Below are 25,960 nucleotides of genomic sequence, written 5' to 3' on the forward strand. Positions count from 1 at the left end.
ACTATTATTGTTATTATTAATAATGAGAGAATTTGGGAAAGAAACTAAGGATTTCAGTCTGGGACACATTGAGCTCGCAGTGCCTGCAGAACATCAGTAAAAGGAATTCCTGGGTACAGGAGAAAAAGGTAGATAGGTGAGAAGGAGATATGCTGGGGCTAGTGAGGTAGAATTGAGAATCACCTTAATAGAGGTGATAATAGAAGCCATGGGAGTGGAGGAATTCTTCAAGAGAGTGAGTGTAAGAACAGTATGCAAAAACTTCTTCTAGAACTTTCTTCTAGAAAAGTATCCAAAAAAGAGAATGGAAAATAGATTCTATGAAGAAAGCTGAAAAAAGTGAAAAGGTTCAGGATTGCTTCCCCTGGAGAAGAGAAGCATAAGGACATTGTGGGCAGGAAATGTGTCTGTTATATCGTACTCTCCCAAGAACTTAGTAGCCTCTCAGGGTCACACCTGGAGAGTTTCCAGTACTCTACCAGTCTTGGCTACACGAGGGAGAGTAAGCAGAGGCCTACCCATTCCATTACTAGCTTGGGCAGAGGCTAGTGAGTAGAAGGCAATCTGCTACAAGTCAAAACTCACCCATGTTGGGAAGCAGCGGCATGGAAGAGAGTTGAGGGTGGAGACTCAAGTTAACTGCGGGAAGGCAGCAAGGGTATACTGCTTCTGTATTTTTACCGAGAAAACTCTATGGATACACTACTAAAATGACTGCAGATGGAGAATGGGGCGTTCCGGGAGAGATGTGTCCATGGTGTCGGTATGGGTCAGAAATGACTCAAAGGCATAAGACAAGCACTTAGTAGAGTAGGAGCTGAAAAAATGCCATTGATTGATTTATTAAGGGAAGACTCAATCACTGAGTCCTGTGTGTAGGAAATTACCAAGCAAGCAAATGTTCACCCCAGGACTTTAGACAGAACAACAAGAGAAAATGACCTCAAACAAAGCCAGGAGGGGTTTCAGTTTGATCTCTGGCAGAGTACTGAACAACTGGGGATCATAAAATGCCCAAATATCCTCCTGAGGGTATGTGGTGAGACCTCATCATATTGGATTTTTCAGAAAAGTTCAGAGGATCATCTGTCCTGCTGATCCTATTCATCCTCCTGACTAGAGGCAGGGGGCTAGACCAGGAGATCTCTCAAGATATGTTCCAGCTCTATAATTATATCACTCTATTAGTCAACACTTGAAGGTACCAGGGGTTCAGAGGAAAGTCAAAGAAACTCAGGAATGAAAGTTACTTCTTTAAATTCACCTTTGGAGAAGCTCTTTGACATCAATGAGATCATTATAGCTTTCATTACAATGAATTCTGTTAGACTATGGCAAGAAACAAAGTCTTAACTCTATACTTTGGTACCAAGGATTTCATTTTTTCTATTCTGAGCAAACCAATAATGGCATTAAGAAGATGTCTTTCCAGAGATAATCTGACAACAGGTTATTACAGTTGGAGTTTTTTTCTGAAAATATAGTTGCTCTTTGTATTCCAAGATGAAACTTTAGATTTTTAAATTTACCCATGAGTAGAAGTAAGGTTTAAATGACCGAAGCGGAACTGACAGTCCAGAGCACACCATGCACAAAGAAAGAATGTTCTTTATCTGGAAAATGTGTTTGCGGTGTGCAGAACCTTGATCTGTTTTGGTTTTTTTTCTTGGCCTTGTGATGCTCTTTGCATGGTCTAGTGAAAAAAGCATGGGCCCATGAGACAGAGGACATGGGTTCTAATCCAGCCTCTGCTACATGTCTGCTACATGTGACCTTGGGCAAGTCTCTTAACTTCTCTGTGCCTCAGTTACCTCATTTTTAAAATGGGGATTAAGACTGAGAGCCCTATGTGGGACAGGAACTGTGTCTAACAGTTATCTTCCATCTACCCCTGAGTTTAGAACAGTGCCTAGCACATAGTAGGTGCTTAACAAACAAGACAATTATTATTATTGTTATTATTATTAAAGTTTCTGTTGAGATGAGCTACTCCTCCCTTGATTCTCCTGATTACCAATTTAGTAAATCTCAACCTTTATGACCTTAATACACAGTAAAATAGTCCTAAGATCGAGGCAGCCCAATCTACAAGGACTGATTTGGAATCCCAAGAACAAAAAATATTACAACAGAGAGCAGTAGGAGCAAATTGACCTAAAACGATCAGTACGAACATTGTCTCCAGAATCAAGTAGTACCAGGTAATTCGCAATACCCATTCCTTGGTCCTCAAGAGGCCACAACAAAAATTTGTCTCTGTTAATTCTAATTAGAGTAAAGGGCAAAAGAGAGCAATATGGTCAAACTGGGTCATAAACAATATTATTTCTGAAACTAGAAGCAGTTGGATATTGAGGAGAAGAATCAATTAAGGGAAGAGAGAGAGAAAAATAAGAGGACAATTGAGTGATTGAAAAGTGTTTACTGCCCAAGGGTAGAGAAGCAGGAATGGATCCCTGATTAGGTAAACTGAAGGTGCAGTAAATCTCCTCTGAGGAGAAAGCAAAAGCGCTTAGTACAGTGCCCTGCACACAGTGACCACTAAATAAATATGATTGATATGGCAGCGAGAGGGAATCAGTTAAGATGCGAGAAATGTTCCAGCTTCTGAAAATATTCCACACTCAAAAGAAGCTCTTAGATCAAGGTTCCTAGAGAATAATTTCAGGCTCTGTAACTCGTTTGGAAGTGACGGAATTTAGACCTGGAATGGTAAGGGAGTTGCATAAGAAACCTTCAGCCCAAGGTGTTTTATGAAGTTGTAAATTCCCATTATGCTCCACATTGGCTATGTTGCAGAATAGCCACTGCAGTACTATTCAGAATCACATGCCGTTGGGAAGAATGATCTTAAGTGGATCCACTTTAACCTGCAGAAGAAATATAGATTTGTGAAACCCAAAAATGTGGGCTATTTATTGCACTCATATGGAGGTTGTGCTTTCCAAGAACAGTTAAGCCTAGTGGAAAGAGGACAGTACTGGGAGTCAGAGGACCTGGGTTCTGATCTCAGTTCTGCCAGTAGCCTGCTCTGTGACCTTGATCAATTCACTTAACTTCTCTGTGACTCAGTTTTCTCATCTGTAGAATGGGAATCCGATGCCTGTTCTCCCTTCTCCTTAGACTATGAGCCCCAAGTGGGATAGGGACTGTGCCCAACCTGATTAACTTGTATCTACGCCAGTGCTTAGATTAGTGTTTGACACATAAGAAATGCTTAACAAATTCTATAACAAACAAATATATTTACTCCTAGAGAGGGTGTTTGGTAAGGGAAGCCCTAGTTAAATACTGGGATCTCTCCAATGCAGCTGAAGGGAAATAATTCTTGCAGGTTTTTTTGTTATTTTTTTTAAAAGGAGACAGAAAAAGATATCTCATCACTGTCTAGCAAGAGCCATCAGTTAAATTTTTCCAGGGACAATTTATCAGTATTGCATGTACACACTTAGAAGGTGAGTTAATGGAGTTTGAGAAGGAGAAAGCCTAAGGAATAATGAGAAACAATGTAATCAGATTCAGAGTGATCTGGATCTTCCAGCTGACTGGACCAGTGAATGGAAAAAATGTAGTTTAGCACAGCTCATTATGGGATTCAGAGCCCAGAGCTAATAGCCCCAACTAAGACTGTTCATATAATGGAACAAAGTCATACTTAAACAACCAGGAAAAGAATATTTGGCCAATTGGATGAAAAGGGCTTTCAACAAGCAGCCTTTTGGAAAACAAGAATGATACAATGGACAGAGAGAAAACTTTGGAGAAGACTCACAACATATTTAGCAGAATCCAATCTAAGTTGCAATTTGGGAACCTTTCAAGAGACAGCAATTCACTGTTCCAGAAAGAGAAATTAAGATGGCAACCAGAAGGAGTTCAGGTGTAAAATGTCATCCCTTTATCCTGAGCAAAGTCAGTGGAAATTTACTAACTTCTACTTCCTTGAGGAAGGAAGATCTCATCCAATTAGAGAGAGGCTCTAAAAAGTTCTATTTACTTTGGGAATAAGGCAAAAGAAAACTGGTTTTTAAACTAAAAGAAAGATGGAAAGAAAGATGATTGCAAAGTGGAGAAATTAGTTGCTTGATTTGCCCCTTTTCCCCCTGTGGTGGTAGAGATTTCTGGCTGTTCTGATAGTCAAGGTCTTTGGGCCTTTAGCCCAAATCCGAATTAGGTCCAGATGACAGACTTTAGTCATTTCACAAAGTAGGTATCAAGTCACAATGAGGAATGAGTTGGTGTTAGGGACAATGAGCGAAATCCGGTCACCAGCGTTGATTTCGACAGCTCACTGTGATAGTGAAATGGAAAACAATAATTTTGTGGGACTTCCTGAGGAAAGCCGGGTATGTAATTCCATTAGTCAACATTTCACGTGGGACTAGAACCCAACATTTACTTGCCCAAAGCTAACATTGCATAGAAATGAAGAAAGGTGGAGGCATGGAATACCTCTCCTGTTGTTTGTGGTGAGGTGCATTTAGCTAATAGGTTGAACTTGCAGCATCTCTAACCAGCACATAAACCATTGAGGGGAACCATGCCAGCAAAGTGAAGCAGAAAAATGTGACAGTAATCAAAGTTATCCAAATAAAAAAGTCTCCTTTTCCTCAGTTATATGAATATTTCAAGCAAAAGACTTCTTTGACCTAAACTATCTGGGAAAAGGTTTCAATGTTCCAATGTTAATCTCTTATTCTGCAGCTATCTGTTTCTGTTTAGTGTTATATTGTACTCTCCCAAGCGCTTAGTACATTGCTGTGCACATAAGAAGCACTTAATAAATACGATTGACTGACTATAATGTGCTGGTGAGTCTGAATCCAGCACATTCTGGGTGTTAATTCTCCTGAATCCAGTACATTCTGGGTGTTAATTCTCCTCTCCCAGCTTACTTTGCTGATTTCCTACTACAACCCAGCACAAACACCAAACTACTCACTGTACCTTCATCTCATCTATCGCTCTGCCAACCCCTCTTCCACATCCTGCCTCTGGCCTGTAACTCCCCCTTCCCCCTTCATATCCAACAGACAATCACTCTCCCCACCTTCAAAGCCTTATTAAAGAAACAAATCCTCCAAGAGGCCTTTCCCAGTTAAGCCCTCATTTCCCTTACTCCCTCTTCCTTTTACATCTCCCTTGCCCTTGGATTTGCACACTTTATTCGCCTCACCCTCAGCCCCATAGCACTTGCATATATATCCATAATGCATTTTAATGTCTCTCTCCCTATTTAGACTATAAACTCACACTGGGGAGGGAATGTGTCTACCAACTCTGTTATACTGTAATAACAATAATAATAATGGTATTTGTTAAGCATTTACTACGTACCAAGCACTTTTCTAAGTGCTGGGGTAGATATGAGGTAATCACGTTGTCTTTCATGGGGCTCACAGTCTTAATCCCCATTTTACAGATGAGGTAACTGAGGCACAGAGAAGTTAAGTGACTTGCCCAAAGTCACACAGCTGACAGGTGGCAGAGCTGGGATTAGAACCCACAACCTCTGACTCCCAAGTCCATGTTCTTTCCACTAAGCCACACTGCTTTTCACTGTACTAAGTGCTGAGGTGGAAACAAGTAAATCAGGTTGGACACAGTCTCTGTCCACACGGGACTCACAGTCTAAATCCCCATTTTACAGTTGAGGTAACTGGCACAGAGAAATGAAGTGACTTGCCCAAGGCCACATAGCAGACAAGTGGAGAAGCCGGGATTAGAACCCATGGCTTTTGAATTGCCAGGCCCACGCTCTATCCACTACGCCATGCTCTGGGCATGTTACTCCCCTCAAAAATCTTCACTGGCTACCAATCAACCTACGCATCAGGAGAAACTCCTCACCCTCGGCTTCAATATGTATATGTTTGTACGTATTTATTACTCTATTTATTGTACTTGTACATATTTATTCTACTTATTTTATTTTGTTAATATGTTTTGTTCTCTGTCTCCCCCTTCTAGACTGTGAGCCCACTGTTGGGTAGGGACCGTCTCTATATGTTGCCAACTTGTACTTCCCAAGCACTTAGTACAGTGTTCTGCACACAGTAAGCACTCAATAAATATGATTGAATGAATGAATGAATGAATGGCAGAGGGATAGAAAGGGTGGGGGGGGGGGGCCTGCAGATGGATGGCCGATGTTTTCCATCCCTCTTTGTGTAACTTTCAGCCATCTGACTTTGGGGTTTGGTGATCTGGTGACCTAGACGGTTAGCGGGTCAGGCTTACTGAATCATCATCCCTTTGGTGACTTTTCTAAAGGCGACTAGGGGGATTCCTGATGCTGCTGCACCTCTTCCCTGCTTAAGGTACGAAGTTAAATTGACGCCCCACATTTTGCAGCATACAATCCTTCCAGGATAGATCGCCCCAGCTCGATGAGGGCAGGAAACTTGTCTGCTATATTGTTGTAATGTACTCTCCCAAACAGTGTTCTGCACACACTAAGTGCTCAGTAAATACAATTGATTGATTGAATTAACTGAGAAAACTATTCCAGTATGCTGGTCATGGAAGCAGGAACATGAAGTCTGGAGGGGCAGGGTAAAGTTATCAGTTTGCCCCATACCTCTTCGGGCAAGGTAGGCACCTTGCTAGGCAGGGTGGGCAACCAAAGCTGGCTCCTTGGAGTCAGATGGGAAGTGAAAGCAGAGCCAGATGGTGGCTATGCTTTTTGATCCAGCCAGTAGTCATGACCACCTTCCTTGCCTGGTCCCAATATCTTGCAGGATCTCTGGGGGAGAGCCAAGGGCCAGCTTCCAGTTTCAACTGGCTCAACAGCCTGGGAAGTGGTCCAGAGGCAAGACGAGGCAAGTCTCAACCCGGATGAGGCTATCTGCTAGACCCTGACTGCTCTCCTTGTTTGTCCTCCAGTCTTGTGCTTCTCCTTCCTCAGTTCCTTCCCTGTGCCTCTTTCAGACATCTAAATTAATTTTGAAGGGTGAATGAATGAAGTGTTGCCTAATGAAAGAGCACGGGCCTGGGTTCTAATCCTGGTTCTGCCAGCTGCTCTGCTGTGGGACTTGGGAAAGTCACTTAACTTCTCTGTGCCTCAATTTCCCCAACTTTAAAATGTGGATTAAACTACCTGCTCTCCCTCCTGTGATACTGTGTTCTTCCTGATTAGAGAAGCAGCATGGTATAGTTGATAGAACACGGACCTGGGAGTCAGAAGGAGCTGGGTTCTAATCCCTACTCCGCCACTTTCATTCATTCATTCATTCAAATTTATTGAGTGCTTACTGTGTGCAGAGCCCTGCACTAAGCACTCGTGAGAGTGCAATACAATAATAGACAAATTCCCTGACACAACAAAGAGACCGACAATGTAAATAAATTACAGATATGTACGTAAGTATATAGGTACATAAGTGGTTTGGGGCTTCCCTCTGGAGCCCAGGTTACTGGTCTGCTGTATGGTCTTCGGCAAGTCACTTCAATTCTCTGTGCCTCAGTTACCTCATCTGTAAAATGGGGATTAAAACTGTGAGCCCCATGTGGGACAGGGACTGTGTCCAACTTGATTACCTTGTATCTACCTCAGCACTTCAGTGCTTGGCACATAGTAAGCACTGAACAAGTACCATAATTATTATTATTATCAACAATTTGTATCTACCCCAGTGATTAGAACAGTGCTTGACACATAGTAATAATAATAATAATGAAGAAGAAGAAATAAGAAATAAATGAGCTAACATACTGTACTGTATCATGGTCAGTCTTTAGTGTTATGTGTGTGCTTTAAACTTCCAAAAGGTCCCGTTGACAGTTGATAAGGTTAATTACAGAGAATAAAAGTAGAAACTATATTTCCAAGGAAGCAAAAGGGCTGAATCATGACCTTTTATGCATCACAGGAAGGGGTGGCCCTGGGTGGGTGGGAGGGAACCAGCCACCTGAGTTCTGCTGATGGGTATGAAGAAAAATCTCTTTTCTTTCACTTTCTCATCTGGTGCAAGCTGATAGAAGGGGTGGTTCCACCTGGCTCTGCTGAGCTGGCATCAGGTGGGTAGGTAAATCCCTGGCCCTAATTTAGCTTATAGAAAAGAAAACCACAAAAGCATTGGTTGGTTTTCTTGTGTAAATATTAAATTGTGGTTTTAAATCTCTACTTGAATTTTCTTTCTTGCATTCTTTTCCGTTGTATCTCTGATTAAATTATTTGCTTGCAGACTTCAGCAATCAGTTCCATTGTTTGTCTAAGGGTGTACAATAGGTCTGTAGTTTGCTCAGCTAAGACGTCTGTGACTCCCACAGTGAGCGAAAAGCTTCTGGGAAAACTATATTGTTCTAATTCTTCCATTTAAAAGATTGCTTTATTATCCTCCTGTTCTGGCCCCTCCCTGATTAGTTACCTAAGGCAAGATGGGCAAATCTGCGTGTGGAGTGACTGCCATGATCTGATTTGGAGGAATATGTCTGCCTATTGAGTCAATCCATCAGTGGGAGTTATTGAGAGCTTACTGTGTAAACAGCATTGTTCTAAGTGCTTGGAAGAGTACCTCTAGACTGTAAGTTTGTCCTCTAGCCTGTAAGTTCGTTGTGGGTTCAAAACCTGTCTACAAACTCTCTTGCATTGTACTCTCCCAAGTGCTTAGTACAGTGCTCTATACTAAGTTTAGTGAGTTCCCCAAAGACTATTTTCGAAGTGGCTTACCAAAGGGATGGCTTCCTTTTTTAAAATGTACTAAGGCTCCATTCCAGTGCTGCTAGTGGGGAGGAGGAGAAGACTCCCTCTGCAGCCAGGTCAGCAGTGGGTGGTTAAAGGTTTGGAGCAGATTGCCCCACATTTCCCAGGAAATTAACTTTTTCCTGGAAAGGCCTCCAAGGGCCCTGTTTGGGTTCCAGGCGGACGCAACATGGTATAGTGCACAGAGCACGGACCTGGGAGTCGGAAGGTTATGGGTTCGAATCCTGACTCTGCCCCTTGTCTGCTGTGTGACTTTGGGCAGGTCACTTTACTTCTCTGTGTCTCAGTTACCTCATCTGTAAAATGGGGATTGAGACTGTAAGCCCCAAGTGGGGCAGGGACTTTGTCCAACCCAATTTGCTTGTATCTACCCCAGCACTTAGTACAATGCTTGGCACATAGTAAGCGCTTAATGAATACTACGATTATTATTATTACTGCTCTGCACACAGTAAGCGTTCAATCTCCTGACCACTAGTCCTGTCCTCTTTCTATAGCCAAAACAGGAACTGTGGGAGGCAGAGATTGGGGGACATTTTTGATGTGACCTGAGCTTGCTTGAACTGAGTAATGCTGGCACCCTCATATCCTCCCCAGGCCGGCCCGGAATTCAAGTAGAGTTCCCAGCTCCATGGGGTTATGGGAAGTGGGGAGAAGACAGGCCTAGAACTCTAGGGGACACCTTGGAGACCCCTCCAGGAAGAAGTTGATTGTGAGGAAATGTGGGGCAGCCCGGTCTGAACCCTCAACCGCCCACTTCTGACCTGGCTGCAGAGGGAGTCCCACCCTGTCTCCCCCTTCTCCCGTCTCCCCATCCCCACTAGCATGGCTGGAACTGAGCCTTAGTACATTGAAGAAAACAAGCTGTCACTTTGATAAGCCACTTTGAAAATAGTCTTTGGGGAATTCAATAAACATTCACTCTTTGAGGTACTCATGAAATGGGAGGATCTCTGTCCACTAGTAGCATGGCCTAGTGGAAAGAGCACAGGCCAGAAGTCAGAAGGACATGGGTTCTAATCCCTGCTCTGCCAATTGTCTGCTGTGTGACCTTGGGCAAGTCAATTCACTTATCTGGGCCTCAGTTCCCTCATCTGGAAAATGGGGATTAAGACTGCAAGCCCATGTGGAACAGGAACTGTGTCCAACCTGATTAGCTTGTACCTACCCCAGCACTGAGAACAGTGCCTGGCACATAGTAAGTGCCTAACAAAGACAATTATAAAGTTGATTGGGCTCCGTGATATCTTCGAAAATATCCAGGAGCAGAGTTCTCTTTCAGATTCTTCCCAGATTCCACATTTGTTTCCATCATTTTGAATGCCAGGTTTGGGGAAGGGCGCCTAAGATTTCTTATTTTGGCAAAGCGACTCCTATACAACATCCAAAACCTGCAAGAGTATGGGCAAGTAAAATAACAAATGGACAGGCCAATCAAACACTAACGAAGAAGGAGCCGTGTGGCCTAGAGGAAAGAGCATGGGCCTGGGTGTCAGTGCGACCTTGGGTTCTAATCCCAGTTTCACCACTTGTCTGCTGCGAGACCTTGGGCAAGTCACTTAACTTCTCTGTGCCTCGGTTTCCTCAACTGTAAAATGGGAATAAAATTCTACCTCTTCCTACTTAGACCATGCGCCCCTTATGGGCAGGGACTATGTCCAACTTGATTATCTTGAATGTCCCTCAGGGCCTAGTACAGTCACTAGCCTTGGCACATATAAGTACCATAATCATTAGTATTCTCCAGAAGTATCGATTCTGTAACAGCAATAATTTGGAGGCATTTTGTAGTCTGGTAGAAATTTCCGTGAGCTGCCTGATAAACTCAAAAAGCATCGGTTCAGCAGACAAGTCTGAATCTGTCTCATCACTTAGGGTGGGAGCTTCACAGACTAAACTCTAGTGGAGAGCTGGCAGAAAGTTCCAGAAAAAGTAAATTCCCTTAGGATATTCTAGACCTGGCCATAGAGTGCTTCTCCAGGAATGAAATGATGGCTGTGTCTTCTGAGCATGAGGTGACGAGGGGATTTGACAGCTGTATGGTTAATCTGATCAAAACAATTGATCTGAATGATTATGATCTCAGATGGGTTTGGAATTTACAAAAAAATCATCTTCAAAAGCCTTTCTGATGTTTCTGAAGTCATGCTGAAACCCAAGAGCCTAGATTATTGATTAAATTGCAATTTCCTTATCTTTATCCCCACAACTGCCACTTGGGCACTTTTGTAGCACCTAAGCACTTTAATACTCACAGAATTTATGAACATATCTTCATACTTACCATCTCATGCCAATAATTCATCTTAGTACCTAGTCAACACCACTACACTGTTAACAGACCTAATAGAGCACAGCCTGGGAGTCAGAGGACCCGGATTCTGATCCCAGCTCCCCCCACATGCTTGCTGTGTGACTTGGGCATGTCACTTCTCTGCACCTCATCTACCTCACCTGTAAAAAGATTTTGAGCCCTATGTGAAACAATGACTGAGTCCAACCTACCCCAAGGCTTAGTACAGTGCCTGCAACATAGAAAGCACTTAAACACCATAAAAAAACTCTTTAAGGGTAAGTATAATGTCTATAATACTATTTTATTCTTCCTTGGATTCAGGACAGTGCTTTGCACATGTAGGCACTCAATACATCTCAATAAATACTACCTACTAATCAGTCATTTGGATTCCTTCCCTACACTGATCAGATTAACTGGAAAACAAAGTCATCTCCATTTTCTGGGCAGTGAAGGCCCAGGCATTCAGAGAATACCCTTCTTGCCATCAATCAATGGTATTAATTGAGCACTTACTATGTGCAGTCAGCACTGAACTAAGCGCTTGGGAAAGAACAATACAACAGAATTAGCAGACACATTCCCTGCCTGGAATGAATGTACAGTCTAGAGGACTCTCACTTTGCTAGAAGGAGGCCTAACAGAGCTGGCCAGAACCGGAAACTCGAGTAGGAAAAGGAAAACCCATACCTAGGAAAGCGGAAGGCGAGACAGTGCCATTACTACGGGACACCATGACGCTGATCCCCGTCTCCACAAATGGCACCGAAAAGTCCACCACCTCCGAGCGCTCTTCGTTAATCGTCAGGGACCCCACGGCCATCACGGCCCGCTGATAGACCACCTGATCCAGGAAGAGAGTGGATGGGGACAGAGGGCCACGGGCTTGTTAGCCACACAAAATAGTCTTTTAGCGGCTTCCAAATGAATTCACGACCCTTGACCCCAGTTGCGCCCCACGTCACTTACTTCACCGATCATGCCATTCCACACGTTGTTGACTTTCTTGCCATGTTTCCCATTGGTCACCAGGTAGAGGTCATATGTGAACTTCACGGTCCTCGAGAGTTTCTTCAGGATGTCGATACAGAATCCCTTGCAGCATTTCTTTATGTTGGTCCCCTCGTTGGTTGAGTTGCTGTGAAATGAAAGGCATAGAATGGAGGCTTAAAACCAGAGCTGTTGACTTGAGGATTTAGGTTTCAATGGACTGTAGGGTGACAGAAAGGAGGGAGGAGGGTGTCAGTGGTGTTAGAATGTCTCACAAAAACACACAAGCCATCCCTGTGTATATGAAGCAGTACCCTACCCCCTTGCTAGCCATCACCTCTTGGAATAACTCCTTGTGAGCAGGGAATGTGTCTGTTATATTGTTAAATTGTACTCACCCAAGTGCATAGTACAGTACTCTGCATACATTATGCCCCCAATAAATACGACTGCCTGACTGACTCTGGTGTGGAGGTGATAAGGACAAGGAGAGTGCGTGGATGACATGCAGCCCAAGGCCTCACCACTTTATTTCATTCCACACAAGCCAGGCTTGAGGGGTTACAAGCTCCAGCAGCCTCCTCTTTGACTGGAGCAAAAGCACATTGTCTTGCCAATCAGCTACGGTATAACTGACCCAAATGGCTCAGATACCTTACATCAGAAAGCTGAACCAAGCCAATTCTTCGTTCCTCTGGGCACATAGCCATCCAATACACATTCCACCAGTTTTAAGTCCAACTCAGTGTCTTGAAATACGTCCAGTAAAAAGTGCATATTAATTAAAAATGCTATCATTTAAGGCAGATCTTTTTTGCTATACAACTGAAGTTCCCTTGGGCCATCCTCTGATTTTCTGAATAAATTGCCCAGTAATATTTCACAAAGGGTCTTAAGTAGTCACTTTAATACACGTAGCTCTACTAGACGTAATGTAGGTCATTAAAAAATATCCGGGCAGGCACAAAATCCACTTTCCTTAAGAAGATCAATTCTTAATGTGGAGGCTTTCTGACCACATTTAGCAAATGAGATCTGTTATTGATACTGCCACAATCCAGGTTATCAAAATTGGATCCTTAGGTAGATCCCAAATTCCCTATTCCCTCCCCAAGGAAATCCCATCCTGTGCTTCAATTTTCTTTCTCCAAAATCTGAACAGACCTATTGACACCAGCCCCCAGATGATCTCATAAAGTTTCCTCAAGAGCCGGAGGGCAAATCCTTCACCCCTGCTCCCAACACCCCACCTTGGGCAACCATCTTGCGAGCTCCATGTGAGACATAGATGGTGTCTCACTTGATTAGCTTGTATCTACGCCAGAGCTTAGTACAGTGCCTGGCACATAGTAAGCAATAAACAAATACCATAAAGAAGTCAGCATTTTTTTTTTGAGACCGACCAGAAAAATGGGGCCAAGGTGCTTCCGTGAATCACTGAGACAGATAAACTTTCAGGGTGTCTTCCTGCTACTAGACCTTCATAAATTAGATACACATAAAGCCGTGTCACACACATACAAATCAAATGCAGTGTGACACAGTCCCAGCACTGGAAGTTTATGGCTTCCTTCAAGAATCAGAAGGAGATTAAAGAAAGAGTTAGCAGAATGACCCCTTTTCTGGACTGGGTTAGTTAGACAATGACATTCCCTTTTCTCATTGTGTCTGAAAAAGTGTTACCTTACTTTTGTGCACATTCATAGGTTTGCTCAAGTGTGCAGTGACACACATAGACACAAGTTCATGGTACAGTGCTCTGCACACAGTAAGCACTCAATAAATATGATTGAATGAATACCTACATATGCACATACACTCATTTCCCCCGTTAAACACCCTTACACACAAACTGATCATTCCCATACAAAGTCATCCTCACAGGCTCACAAAATTAATCATATTTATTGAGTGCTTACTGTGTGTAGAGCACTATACTCAGTGCTTGGGAGAGTACAATATAACAGTAGAAACAGATACATCCCCTGCCCATCCATCCATTCAAAAATATGCCCCCAAAGACAGAACTTCCTCTATAGTCCTTATAGTCTATACTGTAAGCTTGTTGTGGGTAGGGAATGTTTCTGTTTGTTGTTTCATTGTACTCAGCCAAGCTCTCAGTGCAGTGCTCTGCCCACTGTAAGCACTCAAATACAGTTGAACTTCACTCACACACATATACAGTCTCATATTCAGGCAAACATATCTTCCTTCTGTTGCAGTGAGTCTAGGAAAGATCAGGAGAAGACTGTGTTTCGGAAGAAATTGAGCTAACTAAAGAGGAAGGATATCAGAAGGATATCAGCTATGAGGAAAATGGTCTCTAGGAGAAAGGGAAGGTCTGGCGGGGAAAGAGGGTTAGGGGAAGGGAGCAGCTAGGAGGAGAAGATAACCAGGTAAAGCAGAGTTTGAGGGGAGAAAGGTGTCTAAAGAGAGGTTTGCTGTAAGACAAACTCACGCTTCCACTCTAACCCCGATTCCTGACTCCAGTGAAACCAAAATGGTACTCATTATTTTTATTTCAGAAGAGACAGGGTAGCAGTGGGAGAATGAGGGTGTTGGCAGAAAATCCACCCCTACAGCTATGCTACGCCTCCTTTCCACAGACCCTGGCTGCCTTCCCATGAACACCAGTGCCCACACCTCTCCCTCCCTCTCACTCAGTTTTCTGAGGGTCACCAAGAGAACAGGCTGAGTCAAGACCTAGAATATGGGGGAGGTCTTAACTGTAGCCACTGTGGCTCTTTTAGGGGAGTGGAGAATTAGTACTTGTGAGGAAGGATGATTCACCAGCATTACCAGAGAGGGGTCTGCTACCTTGAAGGCTGGGGTGGTCTGCCACCACAGCAGATGATCAAGGAAGCTGGGATCTAAAGACACAGCTGGTGACCAACTACCCAGAACTGTATAAAGACAAATGCTATTCCTCTCCCTCTCCACCCCCACAATGGATTGATTCTTTCTTCTCTCTGACAGTCCAGCTACCTAGAGATGATCAATGAACCAAAATCCAGTGATTTGAGGCCAAGTTCACTTTATGTCCTTCAGATCCACTCTTGAGAATGTACATTGCTGGGCCAGAGGGGAGATTTTCCCAATTCTTCCCTGCTCCCAAGAGAAGGACAACTATTTAAAATGTAGATGTGAAGCAGGTGGCCCAGGGGAAAGAGACTGTGAGCCCGCTGTTGGGTAGGGAATGTCTCTGTTGCCAAATTGTACTTTCCAAGTGCTTAGTACATTGCTCTGCACACAGTAAGTGCTCAATAAATATGACTGAATAAATGAATGAATGAATGAGACCAGGTCTGAGAGTCAGAGTACCTGGGTTCTAAATCTGGCTCCACCATATACCTGCCCTGTGTCCTTGGGTAAGTCACTTAACTTTTCAGTGCCTCAGTTCCCTCATACCTGTTCTCCCTCCTACTTTGACTCTGAGTCCCATGAGCCCCATCTACCCCAATGCTTAACGAATACCACATTGATCATTATTATTATGTAAATATGTTCTCCTCCTATGGACTGTAAGCTTATTATGGACAGGAAGCATGTCTACTGATTCTGTTGTAGTATACTACAGTGCTCTGCACATAGTGCTGAATAGCAATCAATTTATCAATGGTATTTATTGATTGCTTACTATGTACTGAGCACTGTACTAAGCACTTGGGAGAGTACAATGCAATATAATTAGCTGACATATTCCGTGCTCCCTGATTCCCTAATTGATTGATTCTGGCCAGAGGACTGTCTCATTGATGGGTAGAAGGTGGGACTCAGCTCTCTCTATTAACAATTTCTTCCTGACACTTCTCCTGAATGTCCACATGGAACTGGTGTGCTTGAACCCTCTGCCTTCCCATTGGAGCAGGAAAAGTGGAGCACACTGTATTTCTGGGAAGGAGAAATTGAGTTCAGGCTTCTTGCTCTTTACCATCAGTAAGAGACACTGGGTTGTGGCTAGTAAAACCATTTCTCTTTTCACTGAAAAAGCATATCAGAAAAGAAATCATGTTGTGCCACAGGTAATAGAGCCAGCCTGCTTCTGAAACTTCTGATAGGAGATGCATTTGACGTAATCCTTGTTAACATTTTGGACAAAGGATCCTAATTATTTTCAACTCCCCCAGATGTCACCATTTTTTATTATTACTTAGCTTAAATTCATAAAAACCCTTGCTGACCAAGTGGAAACACAGGTTCAAGGTCATGAAGTTGAGGACTGAAACTTGACTCTAAACCTATCTAGTTCTTTTTGGTTTCCAGACTAAAGACCTAGTTTACGGTAAGAACACCACAAGCTGTTCTTATCTAACCAAGGGTGTGGATAAAGACCCTAAATTTGGAAAAAGGCACAGGTCTAGCAATTTTCATTTTTTCAACCTCAAATTCTGGTCTTATCTTATGCTGTTGAGTCAATTCCAACCCACAGCAATGCCATGGACACAGCTCTCCTGGAATGCCCCACCTCCATCTGCAATTATCCATGGAGTTTTTTTGGCTAAAAAAAGGAAGTGGTTTAACCATTTCCTACTTCCACACAGTCAACTTGAGTCTCTGCCCTTGACTCTCTTCCATGCCACTGCTGCCCAGCGCAGGTGAGTTTTGATTTGTAGCAGATTACCTTCCATTTGCTAGCCACTGACCAAGCTAGGAATGGAATGGGTATGCCTCTGCTTGACTCCCATAGCCGAGATGGGTAGAGTACTGGAAACTCTCCAAGTGAGATTCTGAGAGGGGACCAAATTCTGGTACTTTCTTCCAAATTGGCTCTCTTAAACCTTCTCAGCTGTTGATTTTTAACACAGAGTGACACTGTATCCAATTGCCTTTATAAAATCAAATTTATATTGTCCTAAAATTAGAGACCAAATAGGTTGTATAAAATGACTCCTCACCTTCCTAAGACTTATGATTTGAAATCTAGTTCAGCCAGTTAATGAGGTCTCCCACTAAAAACCTTGTACAGGTCTAGAAGACTTTGTTGAACTAGAGCACTTTTCCTCAAACCCCCCAAAATATCATGATAAACATGTGCCTTCCTATTCCCTATTTATAATACAGGATGAATCTACAGATTAAACATTCATGGGAAACTAATTAACCTGGAAACTGTCAAATGATGAATTGTATGCCACCTTCAGCCTTATCAGAAAATCTAATGTTCCATGCATAAGGGGGGGAAAAGGGGGAGAAAGACAAAGAACAGCTTAATGGGGAAGAATGGGGTGAAAGGCCTATAAAATCATTTTTAGAGGAAAAACACTCTGGATAGGAGAAGGGGAGAGAGCGGTTTCTGATAATAACCCAAAGAGAAATTCTGCCCTTACTTGATTTTGATGAATTTGCGACAGGGGACAGTGTTTCTGACACACGTCTCCGTCAGGGGGTCCATGTCCTCCACGATGACGAATGGTGCCTCCTCCAGCGTGACGATGTTCAGGTGGTTATCGTCTGGTTCACTGTCCACGAACGAGCTGAACCGTGGCCACACGGAATGCCTCAGGCTCAAGGACTTATTCTCCCACTTTCCCACCTGCAGGGTAAGGACAGAAACGGACACACGCTTGTTCCTTGCTTCAGGTCTCAGTTGGAGATTGTGTAAATTGGGGAGCAGAGCTATGTCCTGGAGAACAAGTTATTTTTAATATTTAGTCACTGCAAACTCTCCCAAATACTATGCTACTACTAATAAGGGAAGCAGCATGGTCTAGCTGTTAGACCATGGGCCTGGGAAGCAGAAGATCGTGGGTCCTAAACCCCACTCTGCTACTTATCTGCTGTGTGACCTTGGGCAAGTCACTTCACTCCTCTGGGCCTCAGGTACCTCATCTGTAAAATGGAGATTGAGACTGTAAGTCCCACATGGGACAGAAAGCACGTCCAAACCTACATATACAGGTGCTGTGGGGAGGGGAAGGAGGTAAGGGGGGGAATGGGGAGGGGGAGAAGGGGGAGAGGAAGGAAGGGGATCAGTCTGGGAAGGCCTCCTGGAGGAGGTGAGCTCTCAGTAGGTCTTTGAAGGGAGGAAGAGAGCTAGCTTGGTGGATGTGCAGAGGGAGGGCATTCCAGGCCAGGGGGATGAGGTGGGCTGAGGTCGATGATGGGACAGGCGAGAACGAGGCTTGGTGAGGAGATCAGTGGCAGAGGAGTGGAGGGTGTGGGCTGGGCTGTAGAAGGAGAGAACAGAGGTGAGGTAGGAGGGAGCGAGGTGATGGAGAGCCTTGAAGCCGAGGGTGAGGAGTTTTTGCCTGATGTGTAGGTTGATTGGTAATAATAATTGGTATTAATAATAATAGAGGTGTTCAGTAAGTAGTTAGTGTCAAGAGCTGGGGGACATACCTGGTTATCAGATCAGATACAGTCCCTATTCCACATGGGACTTCCAATCTAAAGCGGAGAAGCAGCATGGCTTAGTGGCTAGAACATGGGCCCGGCAGTCAAAAGGACCTAGGTTCTAATCTGGTTCCACTACATGCCTGCTTTGTGACATTGGGCAAGTCACTTCCCTTCTCTGGGCCTCAATTCCCTCATATGCAAAAATGGGGATTAAGAGTGGGAGCCCCATGTGGGACAAGGACTGTGTCCAACCTGATTGATCTGTATCTACTCCAGTGCTTAGTGCATGGTGCACAGTAAGCACTTAACAAGTATCATTATTATTATTATTATTATTATTTAGGGGAAGGTGAACAGGAATTTAATTCCCACATGAGGAAACCTAGGACCACAAAAGTTAAATGTCATGCCCAAGGTCATACACTTAGATTGTGACCCCCAAGTGGAATGGGGCCTGTGTCTGACTGGACTATCCTGTGTTTACCCCAGTGCTTAGTAGAGAGCTTGACCTATGTTAAGCACTTAATAAATGCCACCATTATTAGTGATAATATTAGAGGAGATATTAGAACCCAAGCCTTCTGACTGCTGGGCCCATGCTTGTGCCACTAGGCTACACTGCTTCTCTCCATTTGCACTCAGGGTGGGAGGGTCTTGTGAAAGAGGGAAAGAGGAAGAAAGGGAAAGGAAAGAGGAGAAAGGGAAAGGAGGCTGAGATAGAACAAGAGAAGGGTGGGAAAGATGAGAAAACCTGAGATAGGCATCCAAATAAATGTCTGGTTTTAAAGTTGAAGATTTAGGTGAACACTTCTTAACCCTAGAAACTTTGGGGACTTTCACTGCCTAGGACTCATTTATTCCTGTCAAAGTAGAATCAGTTGTATTTCTGGTAAATGATGGTTTGGAATCCCAGCCAAGTGAAATACAAGGTTTCTGGTTTTCAACCTTTATTTTATCTGATAGGTTATTGGCGCTACTCATTTAAAGACCAGGCTGGCTCTCCTCCAGCTCTCCCTATTTTCATTCCTCCTCTATCTCCTACCCACAATAATTTGGCACTGGAGGTCAGATTGTATTTTGCAATATCCACCTGAAGCGAAACTCTGAATCCAAAATGTAAGTACCAGGGATAGACTTGTTTGCCTTGATGTGACCTCCTCAGAACAAGAGAAATCACCACCTCTGCTCAAAGGAGGTTTGAAAATTCCAGAAACCAGAATAATCTTTGGATCCAATTTCTCCACTGGGAGATTAATTCCTAAACTTAATCAGACCTCCTTTCTGGGTGGAGGTATGGTCAACTAGAATGTAGCTGAGCTGGGCACATGGAAACAATGCTTAGACATACATGTGCCTTCTGATTTTTCCACATGGCTCTCTTTGCTGGCCAACTGCATGCCAAATGTCATCTCACATGCGGACACATGCCCACCTGCTCAAGCTAATGCAATTTCTTATGGTCATACTATTTACTTTTTTTTAATGGTATTTGTTAAGTGCTTACTACATGCCAGGAACTGTTATAAGCACTGGGCTAGATATAAACTAATCAAGTTCATTCATTCATTCAATCGTATTTATTGAGCGCTTACTTTGTGCAGAGAACTGTACTAAGCACTTGGGAAGTACAGGTTGGCAACATATAGAGATGGTCCCTACCCAACAGCGGGCTCAGGTTGGACATAGTCCCTGTCCCACACGGATTTTAGTTTTAATCCCAATTTTACGGATGAAGTAACTGAGGCCCAGAGAAGTGAAGTGATTTGCCCAAGGTCACACAGCAGACAAGCAGAAGAGCTGGGATAAGAACCCAGTTTCTTCTGACCCCCAAGCCCGTGCTCATTCAACTCAGGCTGATGGTCCTGGAAGCAGGACAACTGGAGAGGAGAATTAAGGAGCAGCAGGGTCTAGTGGAAAGAGCACAGGCCTGGGAGTCAGAGGACATGGGTTCTAATCCTGGCTCTGCCATATTTATGCTGTGTGACCTTGGTCAAGTAAGTTAACTTATCTGTGCCTCAGTTACCTCATCTGTAAAATGGGGATAAAGACTATGAGCCCTATGTGGGACATGGACTGCATCTAACCTGATTAGCTTGTATCTACCCCAGCACTTAGTACAATGCTGGCACATAGTAAGCACTTCAATATCATTAAAAAATAAACCCAAACAAACTGGAAAATGCCCTCTGCCGGTCTAAAAGGCTGAATGAGGGGGCATATGCCGTATGTGCTTATGAGACTGGGGAAACTCTCTTCCACATCCCCTTCACATGAGTGACTCAACAGGTAGAGGCAGTTGGGCGGTGAGTTTTGGCTACTCGCTGCTAGCTCAAGGTTTGGGTTTTCCATGGATTTCTGTTCCCAATCCTCTGTCTTCCTGTCACTTGGAGAAATGATTGATAGTGTCAGGAGCAAAGCCTCCCAGAATCACTTATGAGGATTGAGTAAGGCAGCTAGGTAAGTAGTCAAGTGGGACGTGGGGCCAACTCTAACGTATCGTCAATGGCCCACAGTTCCATCAGGTTACTGGTTCCTCTTGTCCCTTCTGACTTCTACTTCTCACCTCATGGTTAACTTCTACATTCCTTTCTCTAGCCTAGGATTCCTCAATGTCCCACACTGATGGGGAATTGGTCCCAATTCCTGGTGGGAAGTGTACCAGGATTTGAGACAGGAGACAGATATGCAGCTCACTTGCTGTTTGACCTTGAACAAGCCATACAGACTCTCTGTGTTTGTTTCCACCACCATAAGAGGGCCGCCTGGAGCCAAATTCTCTCTCAGTGACTGAAGTACTTCTTGATTGTACATGATAACCCTGAGTGAACTGGGTTCACTTCTAATACTGTGTTAAGTGCTTAGTACGGTGCTTTGCTCACAATAAACACTCAATAAATATGATTGAATGAATGGAGTGAGTTACTGCTATAGGGTTCTAAGTAGCTCCTTAGAGACCAGGAAAATGATGCCCCTACCAAAACTGCTGAACTTCCTCCAAGGACATTGTTTAGATAAAGAATCAATCAACCAATCAAGTATAATTATTGTGTGCAGAGCACTGTACTAAGCACTTGGAAGAGTAAATATTACAAAGTTGGTAGACACATTCCTGAGAAGTCAGCTCAACACCACCACCTCCTGTCTATCTGACAGCCAGAAATTAAGGGGATAGGGGTTAAAATGGCTCTAAGCATTTCAGAAGAAAGTTACTGTGGAAATTTGAGGGGCTGAAATTATCATCTCTCAAAGCCAACTTTGACCTTGTTGACTTCTCACTCCTCTCCTTCCTGTTTTCCGATAACCTGTTTTCTGTTATCCAATCATCAGATTGTTCAGAACAAGTTCTTCACAGTTTACACTAAATACAAATGAAGCTACCAAGCAACTCAGAGGGCTTTCTGGGGAAGATTCACCAGCCCAGAATAAGTGAGCACACTTCAGCCCTTACATGCTCGGGACCAATATCCCTATTTCCGAAGGAAAACGAAAAATTTGAAATTTCACTTCAGAACTTTCCATCAAGCCCCTGAAAGGCTAAGATGACCATTTGGCCCCTAGGATTGCTCAAGGAAACATACTCTATCTGATCCTTAATGCAATAGATGTGAACTGGAGTGAGGAGTTCAAGTGCTAATAATTAAATTGCTATCAATAGAGATCACTGGCAGTGAGACAGGGACATCATAATTTGATATCTATTTCTGGATTGCAAACAGATGGTGTGACCACCTGGGAAAATGATCCAGTGAAAACCATTAAAGGAGCAAACCTACTCTCAAGTCGGAAGCCTGAGAAAAATCTGAAGAGACAAGCACGTGTGCCAGTGAAGGGAGTCGGTAGTTTGACAGTCCACTGGGCCTCAAGGATACAGCATCAATGAATCTTATTTACTGAGTGCTTATTCTGTGCAGAGATCAGCACTAACTATTTGGAAGAGTACAACAGATTTAGTAGACATAATTCCAGCACTTAAGAAGCATTCAATCTACAATCTAGGATGACAGATACCAAAATAAATTACAGAAAAGGGGAAAAAATTGAATTTAAAGAACATCCATATCATCAGTCAGTAGTATTTATTGAGTACTTACTTTGTGCAGAGCACTGCACTAAGCACTTGGGAGAGTACAATATAGCAATATAAGAGACATGTTCTGTGCCCACAACAACCTTAGAATCTAGAGACAAATTAATGCCATGGAGGGTGGGTTCAGGGGGCACAGACCTGACAAATGGAGGGTTTTGAGTACTCAAGAGCTGAGGTGTTACAAAAGTGCTGGAGAGGTAGTAAGTGGGGGAGAAGAGAGGGTAACATCAGAAACCAATACAAAACCAGTCCTCTTCCCTTTACCCTAATATTACACCATTCTTTACCTCTCTCTTTACCTCTCTGGAACCCCTTAGCTTCTAAGCTTGAGGATAGAAATCATGCCTTCTACAAGAGTCTAGCACATCACTCTCTGCACAGAGTAGAAACCCAAAAATGTTGACTGTACAATGCCCTTTCCCTCTCATTCTCCTCTCTGCTTTGGGGTTCAGACAGGGATGCTTCAGAAGTATGTGGGAAAGAGCTTTTAGTTTTTCTAAATGGTATTTGTTAAGCACTTACTATATTCCAGGCACTGTACTAAGCCCTGGTGTAGATATAAGATAATCATGTTAGACACAGTCCTTGCCCCATATAGGGTTAATCCCCATTTTATGGATGAGGTAACAGAGGCCCAGAGAAAGCAAGTGATTTTGCCCAATGACACACAGCAGATGGGTGGGAGAGCCAAAATTAGATTCCAGGTCCTTCTAACTCCTAGTCCCTTGCTCTCTCCACTAGGCCATGCTGCTTCTCCACTTCCAGGGACATCAACCAAACTACCCACAGGAAAATGCTGGGACTCAAGATCTCAAGAGCTAAATACACTCCATCCTCCCATTTGATAGGAGTTGGGCGAGATCTGTCGCTGCCAAGACAAGAAGGGAGGAGAATCGATTCATCAGGGAATGTTAAACAACTAAAAATCAAGGAATGCTGTGGAAACTTGGACCCTCCTGACATTTCCAAGTATCACAGTCAATGTTTAAGGCCATCGAGCCTGCTCCTTCCCATTGCTCATTTTTAGGATAAGATTCACTTGTAGCGAGAGGCAAAGCCCCTTCTAGATGTTGACGTGAACATGTTAGTCCTGTCAGGAAGGTTGAGTGACGGTAAAAAAGTTGATGGAAAGGACAAGTTGCCCATCAGCTCTTAAGCTCCTCCACTGGCAAAAGATAAAGCTTCAGGAGATAACCAGCAGATGCTGGAAAAATGGTCCATTGTGAGAGGAGAATAATAATAATAACAGTATTTGTTAAGTGTTTACTGTGTGCCAGGCACTTGTAGTGAGCACTGGGGTGGCTACAAGCAAATTGGGTTGGACACAGTCCCTGACCCATGTGGGCCTCACAATCTCAATCCCCATTTTACAGATGAGGTAATGAGGCACAGAGAAGTGAAGTGACTTGCCTAAGGTCACAGCAGACAAGTGGCATAGCCCAGATAAGAACCCATGGTCTTCTGTCTCCCAGGCTTATGCTCTATCCACTACACCATGCTGAGAAAAAAATTCTCCAGAGACTATAGTGGTCTGGTGGGAGATCACCAAGGCACTATGCTGATGCCTTGTTGACTTTACCAGGAAAGAAAAAATGAGTCAGGAGTTTATAATCTATGAGCTGATTCTGGCAGCCGTGGGGTCTGATCTCACATGCAACAAATATGTAATCCATAGGATGTCTTTTAGACCCCCAGTTTAACACTGCCCATCCATTTCTGTTGATAATTCAGAGTCACATGCTTTCTAAATTCTATTCTTTTGAGATGTACCCCCTCTCCCCAGAACTTATTTTAATGCTCTGCTGATGGTAAGCTTGCTTTAAGTCCTATCGATTGATAATGTGGAAAAATCGGCTTTTCTTCTTAAGTACTTCAAGTGTGTGAAGCTGTAACTTCATTTCACTCCAGATAATAGTATTTTGTTCACAAGCTGAAGGTGATGGGAGTCACTGGTTCTTTAGGGGATGAAAGATTGAGGGAAGGAAAATATAAAAGAGGTGCTAGTTTCCTTTCAACCTGTCAAGGCAGTCAACTGAAGGGTTTCAATCAATAAATAAATCAGTGGTATTTACAGAGTGCACTGTACTAAGCACTTGGGAGACTACAATATAACAGCACAGTCATGAAAGAACCTTGAAATGATTTAGTTCCACTTTTTAGCATAAGCAGCATCTTCTAGGAGCATCACTTCCACGACTCAAGATTTCTTACATAAATAGAATGAGGAAACAAGATGATGGCAGGCTTGTACAGAACAGCAGAAATCATGCAATTTAGATAGTGCTGTCATATAGATTTAAAACACCACCAATTTCTGATTGATTTGTAACTCCAGTAAATAACATTACACAGTTCTACTATTTTATATAAGCAAATGCCAAAGTTTTTCTCATCAGCCTAATGTCTTCATGAAACCAGTCTTGGTTTGCTGTCAAGCACGACAGGAGCCGGGAATGTTTTTGTTTCCTCATCCAGGGGATTTTTGGTTTCCAGACTGGGCTTTCCAAGGCACTGCTGTTTGAATCGTCAAGAAGTTAAGAGCTTAGCAAAGCAAAGAGGAGGATTGGGGTAAAAAAATCTCCATCATTCAGGTGAAATATTCTGCTTGCACATGAAGAAACAGGGTGCAATGGGGTTGCCTTCTACCTATATTTCTTTTTACAAAAAGTACCAAAAAAAGGTGACTGACACAGATTTTTTTACTGATATTATCACATAATGTATGATGGTGTTGGGACATCAATTGAGACAAGAGAGCCCAGCAAACAGGGCAGAGATCTGCAAAACACACAAAACTAGGCTTGAGGGAAGGAGATTTGGAGAGTTAGGAGGAGAAGGGGACAAGAGGATAGGCAAGAGGAGGGTGGGGAGAGAGAAGGGAAGAGAGGAGGGAAAGAAAAGAGGAAGAAGAGAAGGACAAAGAAGAGAAGGAAAAGGAGAAAAAGAGAAAGGGGAAAGATTGGGGATGGGAGAAGAAAAGAAATGAAAAAGAAGAAAGAAGAGGGAAGATGGGAGAGTTTTATTCTCTTCCCACCTTGAGCTGGATAGGTGCAGTGTTGGGAAAACGGGGTGAGATGAACATCTAACGTAAGCTGGGGAATTGGATAACCCACAAAAGATTGTGAAGGGTGCCTGTGAAAAAGGAAGAACTAGTAGGTTGTTCACTCACCCCAGATGCAGTTGTTACAACAGATAACTTGCTCCCTCCCAAGTGGGGGAGAAGAAGGGTTCACTGTACCTCAGGTTCTGGGGCTGGAGCTGGAGCCATCACTGACTGATCAGGGAGAAAAGAACTCCTTCCCTCTGAGAAATGGAGCTCAAAGTTGCTCTGCTTAAATACAGGGTCATTCTTGTAGCTAGCATCACTGGAAAGATGGAATAGCTCCACCCTTCTCCCATCATCTCTTATCAAAGTGATTGCCAATTGAATTGACTGATTCTAATTGGCCATTAGAGCCTTTGTTAAATTCCCCACTGTTGACATTCTTAAATGACCTAATAGTAACCCAGTTCAGGTTTAGTTATACTTTTTTTTCACCGTAATTAA

At 43.4% G+C, this 25,960-nt stretch overlaps 1 protein-coding gene and 1 non-coding gene across 2 annotated transcripts in view; one reads left to right on the forward strand and one right to left on the reverse strand.

Moving 5' to 3' along the window:
- Window positions 1-25,960, reverse strand: part of GRIN2A (glutamate ionotropic receptor NMDA type subunit 2A) — a 341,178-nt gene that overhangs the window by 69,781 nt on the left and 245,437 nt on the right. Inside the window, exons 5-7 of the mRNA XM_038763448.1 lie at window positions 17,318-17,523; window positions 11,970-12,138; window positions 11,691-11,844 (exon numbers count right to left, since the gene is read on the reverse strand). Of these exons, the coding sequence (XP_038619376.1) occupies window positions 11,691-11,844; window positions 11,970-12,138; window positions 17,318-17,523 (529 nt within the window). The remainder of the gene's footprint in view (window positions 1-11,690; window positions 11,845-11,969; window positions 12,139-17,317; window positions 17,524-25,960) is intronic.
- Window positions 439-575, forward strand: LOC119942994. Its single transcript, XR_005455483.1, has one exon. It is a non-coding gene; the product is annotated as a small nucleolar RNA SNORA7 (small nucleolar RNA).

The sequence above is a fragment of the Tachyglossus aculeatus genome, chromosome 21, assembly GCF_015852505.1.
Source record: "Tachyglossus aculeatus isolate mTacAcu1 chromosome 21, mTacAcu1.pri, whole genome shotgun sequence".
Taxonomy (NCBI): Eukaryota; Metazoa; Chordata; class Mammalia; order Monotremata; family Tachyglossidae; genus Tachyglossus; species Tachyglossus aculeatus.